The following is a 15,642-nucleotide window of genomic DNA, read 5'->3' on the forward strand; positions in this document are numbered from 1 at the left end:
CTCAGTGCTTAATGATGATTAGATAAAAACACCAAAGACATCCTTGCCAACAAGCATGCACACACTTGCAGATAAATGCTTAGAGACATCAACACCAACACACGCAGAAGGAGGTAATGCTATTTCACTAACTCAAACAACTCCATTAATGGCAAGAGAGTCAGTGAAGTCATACTATCTACCAGCAAAGAAGACCAGCAGGAATCAGAGATTAAAAGATGATTATCGTTTAAATTTTCTGGCCTGAAAATAGTTTCAGAAAATGGTGAAAATTGAGCACATTACATTTCACCTGCCACTGATGGTAAGTGGATGAGTCCCAGGGAGAGATCATAATTTTATAATAGCTCACTCCTGATTAAACGGAACGATGTGTCCCTTTGTACTGATTACTGTAGGTGACTGACACCATTGAGTGAATAATTTAAAAATCCCCGTATCCACTGAGTCCTTGTTTACTGGCCAAGACTTGAAACTTTCCCTGCCAGTCTGTCCTAGAAGTGGGGCACACAGTGCAAGCAAGCTTGGAGCTTGTCGCAGGGCTGCTGTGCAATACAGTCTAACGACATCTAAAAAGACTACATCAAATGCAGTCACATTGACAGGATGGACAGTGATTTCTTCTAGGATTTATAGGTAAGTTGATCAACAACCCACAAGACCAAAGTGAAATTTTGGCAAATGTAAATCAGATTGGGATAAAAAATGTCCTAACACAGCATATTTAGGCGGCTTGACCTAGACACTAGCATGGAAAGCTGCACCCCCATCACTGTCTCTGACACATGGTTCAGGTCACAGCGAAATGTAAAGTCTTATTAATATGTCAGGTTCATTCACTTCAGAGCAGATTATTTTTCAAGGACCTAACTCAATGTAACAAAGGCAGTAAAGAGAAAGATTTAATAATTGTGCACAGAGACTTTTAAAATAAGTTTTCCAAACTCAAATGACACCCTTATGTCCTTTTTACTCAAAGTGGCTTTTGTCTAACTACTCCAACATAAATGCCTCATTGACTGACTTCTGAGATGGTTTTCCTGCAATAGATTCTCAAATGTTCCCCTGACCAATGACCTTCCCCCTCGTGTTACTCCATTTGTTCATATAGTCAACAATAGGAAGAGTCAAGGTGGTTTTAAATTTTTCCTATTTCAAGAATCTTAATGGCAGTCTGCTCATGGCAGTACTGTATGTTTGGGAACTGACTTAATCTTCTAAATTATTATACTACATTTCATGCTTACATATGCCTTCAGACTGCAATAACTCTTACACTTATTTAGCTACAGCTAAGCTAGCTAAAAGGTATTTCTTATCTATTTTAGATGCATCCTTTTTGCTATCTGTTTCCATATTCGATCCTTTACACTTCATTAAATATTAGTCTTGTTCAAAGCTGTTTTTTGCTAACATCATCCAATACATATCTGTCAAAAAGGTCTGATACCTTGGTAAATGAGTGATTCTGCCTTGTCATTTCACGCTATCAAGCATAAATTCACAGAAAAATTGTTTTAGTGACAATAGAATATCTCAAATAAAAAACATTTGTAGAAACAAAATATTTATCTAGCCATACATATCAGAGCTATTATTGTTCATTCAATACAAACATATTCTTTACTTCAAAGAAAAACTGAATAATACTCCACATGTTTACTTCCCTTCTTTACCATTTGTTCTCTATTAGTCCAAGGAACATCTTCAGATCTCTGTCTCTCTCCTGCAGCCAGCTCAACAGCCTAACATTTTCTGTATTTAGGGGTATCACTCTTCAGTGCTTTCAAGCTTTCTCCTGCCCACTGTTCTCTCAGTATACTCTCTTTGTTACATTTTGCAGTACTTTCCCGAATCTTCTTTGTGCTGTTACATTATTTACTTAATTCCCGGATGCATTAAAGCAACACCTAAGAAGGATGAAAAATTAAATTCTTTTTGCAGTTTTGCAATTGTTTAGATTTGTATTTTTTATCCTACTTTACCCCTACTGTACTACTCCTTCATGCCTTTAATTACTCTGATTAGAATAGTCTAAAGCATAGCCTGCATTGTATGAAATAAACTTAATAGAAAACTTGTGCAACTTTCTATATCTTGCACAAGACTGCTATTACATAAAAATGTTTTTATAGGACAGAATGTAAGCTATACAGTATTTTGCAATCATATGACTCCTTCATTAAAGCCATAAAGAAATAGTATACTGGTCGTAAAATAGGACAAATAATTGTGTTTTAGGTTAAAAAGGAACTGCAAAGTGTGTCAACATGTGTCCTAACTCCAGTATAAATAATACTACAGAAGTAGCTAAACCAGCCTTTAATTGAGCTGAAAACAGGACTACATTTGGACAACAGAGTGAAATTACTGAGATTTACATTATTTTCCTGAATAAAGGGGCAGCACATTATAAACTAGTGTGATACACATTTATCAAGGGATAGAGCTATATGAGATATGTCTGTTACATTTCTTATATTCCTCAAATGAGAATATAAGGCCAATACCAAGACATTGAAGAATATGCCATATATTAACTGACTCATTAGGGTCATTAGGAAATAATAAGGCAGTCTTTCATTATGCTATTAAATGTAGACGTGTTCATTAATTCACTTTTCTGTAAGGAGACTTGAGTTTGAATAACATAAGCTGCAGACATGAAATGAGAGAAGCTGAAAAGCCACAGCCATCGTGACATATATGTGGCATTGCTGATTGCTGAACTTACTGTATTCAAATATAAAGACTGTATAATAGGCCTATATCTCCGTGTAACAGCTGGATTTTATGTACTGTGTACATCAGACAAAGGAAATAAAGGTTCATTCAAAATGAGGATGATTTCTATGCCCTTCCTCTCACCTACAGAGCTGTTCCTAACATTGAAGGTTACCAGCTAATGACTGAGGTGAGGATAAAGACACAGCAGCATTTTCAAAGAGCCTTAAAAAAAGTTAAACTTTGCAAGCATTAGCATGAAATACTGGGAATTTCATGCTGTATCTTGCTTATGTATTTACAGATTTTACAAAAAGAACTGAAAACAAAGCTGAAAGTACATTTAAAAAAAATTTATGTGTGTGTGTGGAAACAATTCTAATATGTCTATATTCTATCCCTTCAAACGCCTACGTCCATATGTTTTTGGATAATAGTGCAATTTTGTAGTTTTCCCCTACAAAAAAAATGATGAAAAAAACAAAACAAAAACAAAACAAAACATGGGGTCATTGACAGCCTGAAGTCCAGAACCAATGAACAACAACAAATTCTGCATTTGAGATGCAAAACAATTTAGATATTCTGTTAGTCCTTTACTCCAGCCACCTTCAGTTTTGTCTTCAGAAACTAAAAATCACCTGTTGGTTTGAGATTAGGTCGCTGACTTGGCAATGGAAGAATATCCAATTTCTTTGCCTCAAGAAACTCTTGGGTTGCCCTTGCAGTATGCTTTGGGTCATTATTCATGTGCACTATGAACACTGTCCAATCAGTTTCGCAGTATTTGTATGAATCTGAGCAGAGAGTATAGTCCTATACACTTCAGAATTCGTCCTGCCACTTCTATCGGCAGTCACGTCATCAATAAACACTAATGGCCAGATTCCACTGGCAGCCATAAAACGCCAAAAAACTGAACCATGTTTGATAGATAACGTTGTATGCTTTGGATGATTTCTTTCCTTCTCCACACTTTTATCTTGGTTTCTAAGTCTAATCTGATATTCAGGTTCTTGATTGTTTGGACCTTGATGTAAACCGAAGGTGATGTGATTAAAAAATATTGACTGTAGACTTTAACACCCACCTCTTTGAAAGCGCTTTGACAGGGCTAAATGTTGTGAGAATGTTTTTCATACAACAGTTCAGCTGTAGAACAAGTGAACCTGGACTCTAATCAATACTTCAGAGAATTATGTCATTGCCCAAAAAGCTATCGGCCTAACTCTCTCTAGCTGAACTGCAGTAGGAATATTTGCTGTTAGAGCTGTTTGGTAGTTAAATTCCACAGGCAGAAAACTAATTCTGAATTGATTCTTCTGTCATAGCTTTAAACTTGATACTGTTATGAACAGTCATGAATTGATTTCACATAAAAGAGGTGATTTAAGTACATGTCCCATAGTACATTTAACATGCTACTTTCATCTCTAACACAGAGAGTTCTTGGACTGCCCCCCTTTACTATTGTTTGTGTGTTTGCATGTTTAATGAGATGGGGACATCTGGATTACATCTGAATTTGCAGGATTACACATTTTGCTAATAATGTGTTTTCCTGTAGGTGACACTTCTTGATGTAGGGGCGGCTGGTGAAGCAATCACTAAACAAATCATTCGTTTGTACAATTTTTTTGTGTTTTTCCAAGTAGGTTTCAACCCAGTTACATATGGTGCTTTGCATCTAAAAAGCTCATCTTCTAACAACACGTCCCCAACAGACATACATTATTTATAATGATGCATAAACCACAAAACACTTCAGTCTCCCGGAAAATGAAGAAGAACTAGATGTTCCTCACACAGTGATCAATTTTGTCAGCCAACTACAACACTGCTGTTATCGCTTGAAGTGGGAGAACAGTACAGAGGAGTCATTAAACCTAGTTAAAGAAGTTTTACTCTCCTTATGTACAGACCATTATCAAACGTGTATGTAGAATAGACAGGTTAAGGAAAAGCAGAGCACGGTAGGCAGAGCTTGTAACCTTTTTGTACCCTGCTGAAAGAGTGTTTCGTTTCGTTTTTTTCATTAAAACTGAGAATTTAACTGGTTTACCACAAGTATTTTGTGGCCAACTGCCAATCTGTTCTGACTTATGAATTAAAATGCTTCAACAACTCAAACCAAGCAGAAAGTAAACAAAACTGAGGAAACATCCCTGTACTCACATGTCAGCCAAATGATTTGATGACTTGTGCCAGGTTAGCTAATGTAATGTATTACAACAAAAGACCTGGGACCTTTCTAGGTCAGTCTGATTTCTGCATGTGAGACAACAACATTTAGACTGAAGAAGTGAGTCTAAAAACAAAATACCGCCTCACTTACTGGAAAGTAGAGCCCATCCTCTTGCCATTTTCGGGAACTCCAGGATCCGGACAAACATCACCAGCGAGACCACTTTGACTCACTGAAAGAAAGGAAAGAAAGATGGATGCAGTGTCTAGTTTGAGGATATCATTTTACATCCTATCACGAAAATTTAGCAGTTTTAGAGGGATGCATGCATCCTTTTATGCCAACAGGAAGCTTATTAAATTTGCCTTCATACCTCCTTTTGCAGTGAGAGGAAAGTGGATTCTGAGTATTATTCAATATGTGATTATAGTCCTGCCATGATGTACAAACAAGATAACTCCAACTGTGAGAACTAACACCTAGCGGTTGTTGAGAATTTTAAAAAAGAGGCATGTGCTCACCTCTTCAAGTTGGAATTTAAAGTCCATCCTTACTTGAAAACCTTTTCTTTTTGTGTTTTTATGTTCTGTGTTAAAAAAAATAATGCTGTAAAGCCTGTGAAATGCAAATCTCAGCTATTCCTGGTCTTGAGGAAGGAATGAGGAAGACAGTTGCAAACAACAGTTTTCTTTCTTTCACTGAAAGACTTCTAATTTTAACTGATGGAATAAACAAAATTCTGGAAATGGACGAGCCTTTATCACTGTTTAGTTTTACACCTTTTATTTATTAAAAAGGAGCTGCTTTAACTCTGAAGAGTTAAAGCAGCCAAAAAACTATTTTACCAGACACTGAGGACTTTTCACATTTAACTTTTCAAATTGCATCAGCTCTATGCATTTCCTTAGATGTAATAGCAGAAACTTTCACATGCCATGAGGAGTATTGCAATGTGATCCAGAGGCAGGATTTTAACCTATGATGTAAGGCAGGTTTGCCTTCATATAAATGATTTTGTGTGCAGTTTAATAGACCTTTTACAGCTGACATTTTGACTTGTCATAGCAGAAAGGCACAGTAAAATATATTTTGTTAACAATAGCTCAGTTCTATCAAGTGTCCTAGTAAACCATGACTGGGAGCCAGCATGCACAATACCAGGACCGAGACATAAAAGAAAAAACAGGCAGGGAGCATAAAACCAACCGATGGCAAAATATCACAGAGTGCTTATTAAAGTCTTAATGCTTAACTGTTAAGAACTTCCCAGTGCTGTGTAATTTCTCCACTCTCCTTTTCATTATCGGGATCACCTTTATTCCCTCGTGCAAAAATGATCTAAAACTCAGTGTTATGTGTGTAGGCAGATGACTTTCATCAAGGACTCGACCTTTTGGACCATTTATGTTTTGATGTTTTGTTTTCTGTTTGGTTTGTGAGAATTTCTTTTTTCAACCACAGTTACAGAATTAATAGTTAGTGAGTTGTTTGGTTAGTTTTTGGTCCATGTTGACATAATAGCATCACACAGTTGCTGCACATCCATGATGCCAACCATCCGTTCCACCACATCCCAAAGGTGCTCTACTGGGTTGAAATCTGGTGACTGTGGAGGTCATTTGAGTACAGTGAACTCACTGTCATGTTCAATAAAGCAGTTTGAGAAGATTTGAGCCCTGTGACATGGCGCCTGTTACCCTGCTGGAAGCAGCCATTAGATGATGGACACACTAAAGGGATGGACATGGTCAGCTACAATACTCAGGTAGGCTCAGTTTGTACAAAGGGATCCAAAGTGTGCCAAGAAAATATCCCCCACACAATTATATCACCACTAGCCTAAACAGTTAAGGGAATACATGGTGGATCCATGCTTTTCACCAAATTCTGCCCGTACCATCAGAGGAAATTGTCACATGCCTAAATGCGTAAGCTGCAATCTGATTGGCTTTCTCAACTATCTGCAGTAACCAAAAAAAAAAGAGCAAGATACATGACAAATTTTGTCCAGCTTGTATTTGCGATATTGAATTGGTTTCAGAGTTTGCTCAGAGTGGGAACATCTGCGGCATGGCTAAATCATAATGTAAATGTAAATGAGACCAGACAACATGAAAGAAACCAGTTTAGACCAGCTCTGTCTTAATGGAACTCTGTGGATGAATAATGACGGTGAGCAAAACACAAATAAAAAAAGAGATAGGAAATAAGTAAAAGTGCAGGGAAATGAGAGCTCTAAACTGTGTAGTGCGAAGAAAAGCATGTGAGAATAATCTTGCAGGGTTATAAAATATTACCCAGAGAAAGTGAAATATCTGACCTCTGAACACTTCACCCTTTCTTTCTGCCCATCTTTTCCAGCATCTGTCTTACTTGCTTCTATTTCTCTTCCTGATTTCTGCTTGTATCTGCTCCCCCTCACTCCTCCTTTCCACTTTTGCATTCTCAGCGTGCTCCCTCGGCTTTTTTCCCCCCCTCTCACATTAGCTGCAGTTTACAAAGGGATGCCAAAGTTTTGTGCATCCTAGCATAAAAGATGGATGAATGATTTGCTGCATTTGTGTGATTGTGTTTTGTGTGCGATGAGAGGTTGTGAGTGTATAGACTGTTTGTGTGAGATATGATGCAAACAGAACAAGCTGTCTTATTGCTCTGCTGTGGTTTTGATGTTCCGTCCAAAAAAAATCACCACACAGACACACTCTAAAACACACTTTCTCTTTCATGATCGCTCACTGCTTTCTCTCTCACTCGTGTTCAAATGGTTTTCATTGGCAAAAAATGAAAAGGTTCATACTGCGGAAACAACTCCAGCTCATGCAAACAACATGAGATTGTTGTAGGAAAAAAAAAAGACAAATATTACTGCTGGGCCGATGTCAAAAATCCTCACGCTGACTTAATCCAATTTGCACTTAAAAGATCATTCAGCATTTAAACACAACCTTATGACGCACAGTGTAATTTACATATCATCAAAGTCTCCTCAGCAAACCTTTCATGTGTAAAAGTCAACTTTTTAGGAATTTTCAATAAATAAATTCAATTCAATTAAAAACAACAACAACGAAAAATAATTTGTTTGCTCATTGGTGCCTGTATACGTTTAGCATTCCTTTACCTCAGTAATTGACCCACTACTTTCTGCCATTTGAGTCAAAATAAGACACAAGTTAATATTAGTTCATTTTTAGCAGCTGTGGTTACAAGTTACAAGCAAACACTCCAAACCAATCGATTGATACATTAACAAAGATAACAGTGTTCAGGTTTGATTGATGCTGTCAGGGAGTTTTTTTTTAATTTAACTGAATATAAATGATTGATCTTGTAGTTTGATGGGTGTTACTGATGTTTTGTACACATCACTCACTTATTTGAAGAAAGGATATTCCAGCACAACACCAGCACAGCTTGATTTATTAAACTGACTTCAATGCAACTGTTGCTTAAACTTAAAAGCAATGGTTATTGATAGTAAAATCTGTATAGCCATGAGTATTTTTACACAAAATATATAGTGAGATCGCTATTTCACCACTTCGTCTATTGATTAATTCAACTTAGGGCTGTATATGTGTTTTGCTTTTTTGTAACACTGAACCAATATGGCAACAAACTTCACTGTCACATCGCCAATGCTAAAAAGCCTGTGACAGCAGGTGCTGCAATAGTGCGTTGTAAAGAGAATGTAATTTCTCCATGAAAATGAAAAAAAATAATCAAGAGCCCACCTCCCAGCCCGAAGATTACTGAGGAACAAAAGTGGTTGAACAAACATGAGTCTTCCAGGAGTTACAGAACATTTGCTCTGTTGTTATTGCAGTTGCTGTTTATTTATTTAATTTTAGAGTCAGCACAAAACCATTAGCTTTAGTCATTGTGTATGCAACAAGCATAAAGAGATTATGCAGCTACTGCCATCACCACTATACATCACAGCAGCCAGACTGGAGGTGACACCATTTTTTAAAGACAAGAGTGAATCATGAGCCATTAGTTCTGGACATTATAAACTCTAGACCAGACTCATGCAAATGAAATTTTATGGAAAGTCCCCAAAACAATCCATTAAATTTAAATCAATAAAACTGGAGTCTTAAATTTAGGGTTACGTGTATTTTTTAACTGTAGAAAACAATAATGTGTACAAACTGGCAGTCTTTGAGTTTGAATGTTACTAACAACACTTTTAAAAACTGTAAAGTTTTGCAAAGTCTTAAAAATAAGCATGAAAGGGACGCAGGGAAGGTGAACACTTTGTGGACTTTCAAAAAAAATCCATAGACTTACAGAGCAATCCAAAGAAACAAATAAACACATTCGAAGTGAGAATGCAAAGCAACGAAGCATAAATGTTTAGTTATTAACAAGTAAAAGACAAGAATACAAAAGAAATGAGGCCATAAAGAGAAAAGGAGGAGCAGTGAGAGTGTTAGAGTGTATGCCGGTGTGTGTGTGTGTGTGTGTGTGTGTGTGTGTGTGTGTGTGTGTGTGTGTGTGTGTGTGTGTGTGTGTGTGTGTGTGTGTGTGTGTATGTGCGATCAGCTGATGTGTTTCAGCTAAGAGCTTTTGAGGTGCACTTCAGATGCCTGCAGGATGACGGGAGAAATGTGTGAAGTGTCTATTGTTGATATACTCTCTTGCGCTGCCCTCTTCTTTTTGCCTCTTATCCAATCTGCCCTCTTTTTCTCCTCCACCTTCTCATGTTCACAGGTCAATCAACCCAAGAGCTAAAGTCTATAGCCCTCCGGCCCCACGTTATTACATCGAGTTCATCAAATTTTCCACATATAAGACAAACAGTATGAGAGTGAACAAACCCATAATTACATAATATTTTTGAAAGCGTGCCTGTGACGTTTTCCCCAAACTATTTAGCTGTGGTGTTACGCTATCTGACAAATTTACATTTTAAGTGGTTGTGTTTCTTTCTTTCGAGTAGTCTGTGGCCCAGCACCATATTGCCTGACAAGCCTAAAGAAAACACTGATTATAAATTACGCTTCCACAATGATCATTCATTACAGTTGTAGGTCATTGTCTTGGGAGTAACGCTCCTTAATCACAATCTTTCAGCCTCTCTATAATTATGACACATCCTCAGCAGTAAGCTAATGTTACTGCTGAGAGAGGGCGACTCCGCCATGGGTTGGTCTCAGTGAAATTATTTTGGGTTGCTTTACACACCACTCTGAGTTTGTAGCTGTGTATTTTAATGATCTCATCCTTTAGATTGTGTAAGATTTTTATCAATAGCATGTATGAAAATTATTCATAAACCGACCGTCTGTGAGCCTATTTAAATCTGTACTTGTGTGTGTATTAGAATGTGCTTTAATATAAGCTTGAGGCTGTTACAGACAGTCTTTTAGATTATGATTCATAAGCACTCCACTCTCTAGACAGGTAAAACTCATTACCATCAGTCTGGTTCTTTGTAATGATTACATATTGCATAAAGACTGCAGATTCTTCACCACTGAGCTATAATATTACCACTGGGAGTCATTTAGTCTACAGAAGTGTTGTTCAAAGACTAGTTGAGGACCAAACGTGGACCTTGGATTTCCTTTTTTTAAATGTTTTAATGGCCCTGGTTGCCATCCTGATGGTCTACACTGGGATAACCTTACTCAGCCAATGTGAACCCACATCTACTCAGCTTTGGTCCCCATGACAAGCATGTGAGCACGTTTTCAATGAACATGGGCCCAAGGTGAGGTAAATTTCTAATTTATTTCCAGAGCTGCAGAGGCTAAAGGGCTCCCTGGACTACACAGTTAACAGTAATTATCATCACTATGCTTTGGCTCCACATAATGATTACGGATAACGAAGCTAATGCGCTTAAGTGCAATAACAATTTTACAAGTGGGATAGTTACTTTTGAATCTTTCAGCATATATAAACCACTGGTGATTACAGTTATTTTACAACATACAGGGAATTTCTCTCCTGCAAAAACAATTTAAAAGGTCAACTTATTTTTTTCTCCAGCAGAGTTTTACTGAGTCTATTTCTTGGGGTAATGCATGCAAAACATAACACTATATGTCACCATGCATTATAAAAGATTTACATTTGGAAACAAATTTACCTCATAACAAGATGTTTATGTTTGCCAGCTTCTCATAACAAGTACCAACCATTACTTTCTGACTTCAGATATTCTTTATATGGAAACAACTTTGGTTATGGTCATGTGTGGGTACGGACCTTGTGTGTGTACTTTAGTAAATCTGAGTAAAGGTACGTTCTTTACCCAGCGTCATATCATTGAAGACTATAATAAACTGACGTGGCCCAGGAACTCCTTATATAATCATGCAGACACTCAAATACGCAGAGTGCAGACCAGTTTAAATATTAATTGCAGCAACACATGGAGAAGCACAAAGCACATGAGAATTTCCCTTCACACGTGCACATAGGTACACACAAAAAACGCCACACTAATGTTAATTGCGGCAGTGCATGCTTGGCTGAGCGTGTAAATCGGCAGAATTATTGATGAGGATTCTATTATGAAGTTAAATGCTAAGGGATGGATGAGGTATGAGGCTGGGCTTCTGTGATAATTAAAAGCCTGTGTCACAGGATCGGAATGCTGTTTACGGGGCATCTCCAAGCTGCCAAGAAATATGTCTGCCATCAGAGACTGTAAAGATATTTGTCTTATTTATGGCTAAATTTATTGTTTTGCTTCCTTGTGGTCAATATAGTGTTTAACTTTATTTGGTTTCCCATTAGCTGCCACTGAGGTGAAAACTATTTCTCCTTAGGTCCACATAAAAGCAGAAGACTTCCACAGATTATCCCCTTGCTTTCCTAAATAACAAGTGATCTATTCTAATCACTGCATGTCTAATAGTTAGCAGAGACAGTTCTTTTGGTTTTGAGATATCACAAAGCTGAATCGGAGTAAATACTTAATGGTTAAATGGAGAAATCTTTTAAACTCTACAACAAGCCATTAGAAAATGACACATTACTTGCCAGCATTCGAACAAATCATTGGCATATTAGTAATAAATCATCTTGAAAGTTTCACTGACAAAGCTTTGGGCTTATTTTTTTTGTCAGAGAACTGGCTGCTTTTATAGTTCAAAGAAAAAAAACACCAGTTGTATTTCATCTCAAAATTAGACATTTTTCCTGGCAGGATGCTGCAAACTGGCGCACTGAACAACAAAAATTAAGGTTATTTAAAACTGCATTCACAAATCTACAGTCACTGCTTTGGACTTTTAAGAACAGTATTACTTTGCAGTTCCACCATACGTTCTTAAATATTCTTTCAAGCTATGCCTGGTTGTCTTTTAAACTCTTTTAAATGAAACCAGTATTTTATTGGTCATGTTTAACAGAAAAACTCTGAGGCTGGATAAATACAGTATCTCATGGGCAACAGCAAAAACAGTGATTTTTTTTTTTTAACTTAAAATAAACCATTTTATACCAGTAAGTCATTCTGGGCTCTGATCTTATTGTTTTTTATGTTTTTCTTGGCTTATCTAGCTGCTAGCCTTGCCATATGGATATATTTATATTCAAGTAGAAAGTCTGGCTTTCATTGTAGCTTTCACCAAAATAAATCCCACTCAGATGATATACAGTGTACTATATGCAAATAATGTGCAGACTGTTTGCACTGCAATATGGGAAAATAGTCAAGTGGGGAGCTGAGCAAAAGAAAAGGGGGCAGCCAAAAAAAAAAACAGATACAAAAAAAATAATAATAATACTGCAGCGAACAGAAATTAAAGAAGCACTTCAGAATTTTTCGTCTTTGCCCTCCTGCTCTCTGTGAGACGCTTCACTTTCTTTACTCACTTAGAATCTAACAGACAGGCTGTTTCTAGTCTGTGCAATAATGATTTCAGTGTCTCTTTCTGGATTCTTGGCTGCACCTCCAGGGGCAATGAATAAGACACAGTGGGAACACTTCCAGTTTTGGCCGAGCAACACCAACGCTTTATTGTGTCCACTTCTGGAAATTTATATAGTTTAAAAAAGTTAAATGGGTAAAGAGTGCCACTGGAAGCAAGAGCGGCAGTCAGCAGAAAGTAAATCACCGCGCTGCACTGAAGTTTGCTCTTCCTGACACCTTACTAAAAACGTATAAATAAATAATCAGAAAGCACACACAAAATAACAAAAAAATTTGGAGTTTGATATCCGTCCTCGATACTGGTGCGGGGATCTAACACAAGGATATGGATGCTAAGCAACAAAACATATTTGGTTATAATCTTTCACATCAAGTAAAGACTCATGAAAAGTACAAATGATTATAAAACTGTTTTTGTAGCAGAGGTTTTTTTCCTACTTTTACAATACCGCAGACTTAATTGTTCTCTGTTGTGTAACTTTCTCTTATTTTTGCATATATTCCCCTTGTTTTGTATATATTTCTCCTGTTTGTTATTTCCTGCTGTTTACACTTTATGTATGTCATTCTGGCACAGTTGGAGTGGTGCACCCACAACTTTGTTGTACATGTACAATGACAATAAAGAGCTATTCTATTCTATTCTATTCTATTCTATTCTGTTCTATTCTATTCTGTTCTGTTCTGTTCTGTTCTGTTCTGTTCTGTTCTAATCACTGGCACTTCGGAGGGTCTGATCTCTAGTTTAGGAACTACCAGACTAAACCTGTCAGACTTAGACAATGCTACTTTTGCATTAATGTATCACTAATAAATATCTAATGGATGGGAACTAATGGAAACTATAATACTGTATGGTCAAATTAAATCAATCCACTGTTTTTGATTTAGTTATCAGTAAAACTGTTTTGATTTTTGCTTTTAATATTCTGATACTAGTACTCAAAAAAGTACTAAGAAAAGATTAAGTAACTTGCTACAAAAAACAGAAAGAAAAGGAGAGTGGGATACTAATTCCTGTCTCCTAGTAGGTCGACCTCATTGAAAAATAGATGAAATCACTTCTCCTGCCACATCAAAGATGGATGCATCCCCAGTGTCCTTGCATATATACAATATTTCTGTGTGTGTGTGTGTGTGTGTGTGTGTGTGTGTGTGTGTGTGTGTGTGTGTGTGTGTTTAAATATGTTTGACCAAATGTGGAATGCAATGCCATCTAAACAACGTGGTCACAGCATCTGCATCTGCACACAAAACCACGGCAGATTGTAGGGTACTTACAGACAGCGTTTTTGTGACTGGAGTCTTTGCTGGGCATCATTTTCACCCCTCTAGACTTCAGCTCGATTGCTTTCTTCACTGTGGGAAGGAAATTAGCAGTTATTCATTTAATTATACATCACATTTTTTAAAAATTTAATTGTTTGTCTTTTTTGCAAAGCACTAATTATTTTAGGGGGTTGCCATTTGGTGCACCTATGCGTGCAATCCAAGAAATGCTTCTCACCCCCATCCACTTACAAATCCACAACTCATTTATAATTAGAACAGGAAACAGCAAAAGAGACTGAAAGAAACAGAAAAGTGAGGACAAAGGGGAAAAGGGGGGGCAGCAAACGAGATGAGCAGCATTAAAATTTATTCAATCTATTTTATCCTAAGTGGCAGCACTGCCGAGAATAACAGGAAAATCTGTGCTACAACTAAACTGCATTCCACTGAGAAACAGAGATGGCATAAAAAGCACATCTCTCTCTCCCGATCCCTCTCGTTCACGCAGACACACACAGGCACAGGAAATAGTAGAAGCACCAATGGCAAGAGAAAAGAAAAATAGCTGAGGAAGACAGAGACAGCGACAAAACAGATGAAGACAAGTCAGGAAGCAAGATATGCAGGAAGACAGACCAGTCTTGGATCACTGTGTTTTGTGTTGGGAGCAGCCAATTAAATGTGATCCACCATATGGAAACCGAAATTCACCTTAATGTACTCATTAAGCGACATAACTGATCAGTCAGGCAGGAAAAGCCCATCTAGTCCAATGAGTTGATTTAAAGTCTTTACATAATAATAATAATAATAATAATAATATATCAAAGAAGAAAATCATCTTTCATTTCCTTTCCAAATGTGTCTTGTAACTAATGTGTGGAATCATTTGTAAATGTGTCCGAAACAGCAACACACAGTGATGCATACACACACTACATACAAGCAATTATAAGTATAACACAGTGGTAAAAAGTACAGATACATAAAAGGTATGTCTGAAAGAGTAATACCTTGATACTGAGCGCTGAATCCTTTTCTTCTGTGATTGCTGTCTGAGGTGAAATGTATCCGAACCCAGTTCTTATTTGAAATCACTGGCGAAGGCAGAGTTGTACCAGTCAGCCTGGAAGTAAGCAAACAAGAACTTTATTAAGAAAAAAACCATAAACTGAACATGATTGATGCAGACAGATACCAAACCTAAGACCTAATGATATTGTAATATTCACAGCGCTGTGCTCCTTATTGTGTCGTACAACGCTACGGACAATACAGCAGAACATCTACAGTGAATTTTGCACTATTTTGTCGATGTGATATACATTTCTACTTTTCTCTAGTGGCAAGTACAGCAACATGCTGAATATTAGATAGAGGTTTACACCCTCCTTCAGAGATAAATTATGTTTATCACAACAGTCTGTTATAGCAAGAGCAAGAAAAAAATGCACAGTGTAGTTGTTGGAAGAAAGTGCTGTTCTCTAATTACAAATTACCAGCATGATCAGCTACTGTGAAAAATGTTGCAAAATGCCTATTCACAAACAACTGTAAATATGTAAGA

At 37.1% G+C, this 15,642-nt stretch overlaps 1 protein-coding gene across 1 annotated transcript in view; it reads right to left on the reverse strand.

Annotated features, from left to right (window-relative positions):
- LOC116333697 (CUB and sushi domain-containing protein 1) overlaps positions 1-15,642 on the reverse strand; it is a 422,781-nt gene that overhangs the window by 168,896 nt on the left and 238,243 nt on the right. The window contains 3 exon segments of the mRNA XM_039613940.1: positions 5,060-5,141; positions 14,085-14,162; positions 15,089-15,201. Of these exon segments, the coding sequence (XP_039469874.1) occupies positions 5,060-5,141; positions 14,085-14,162; positions 15,089-15,201 (273 nt within the window).

This window comes from Oreochromis aureus, linkage group 1 (genome assembly GCF_013358895.1).
Source record: "Oreochromis aureus strain Israel breed Guangdong linkage group 1, ZZ_aureus, whole genome shotgun sequence".
NCBI classification, from domain to species: domain Eukaryota; kingdom Metazoa; phylum Chordata; class Actinopteri; order Cichliformes; family Cichlidae; genus Oreochromis; species Oreochromis aureus.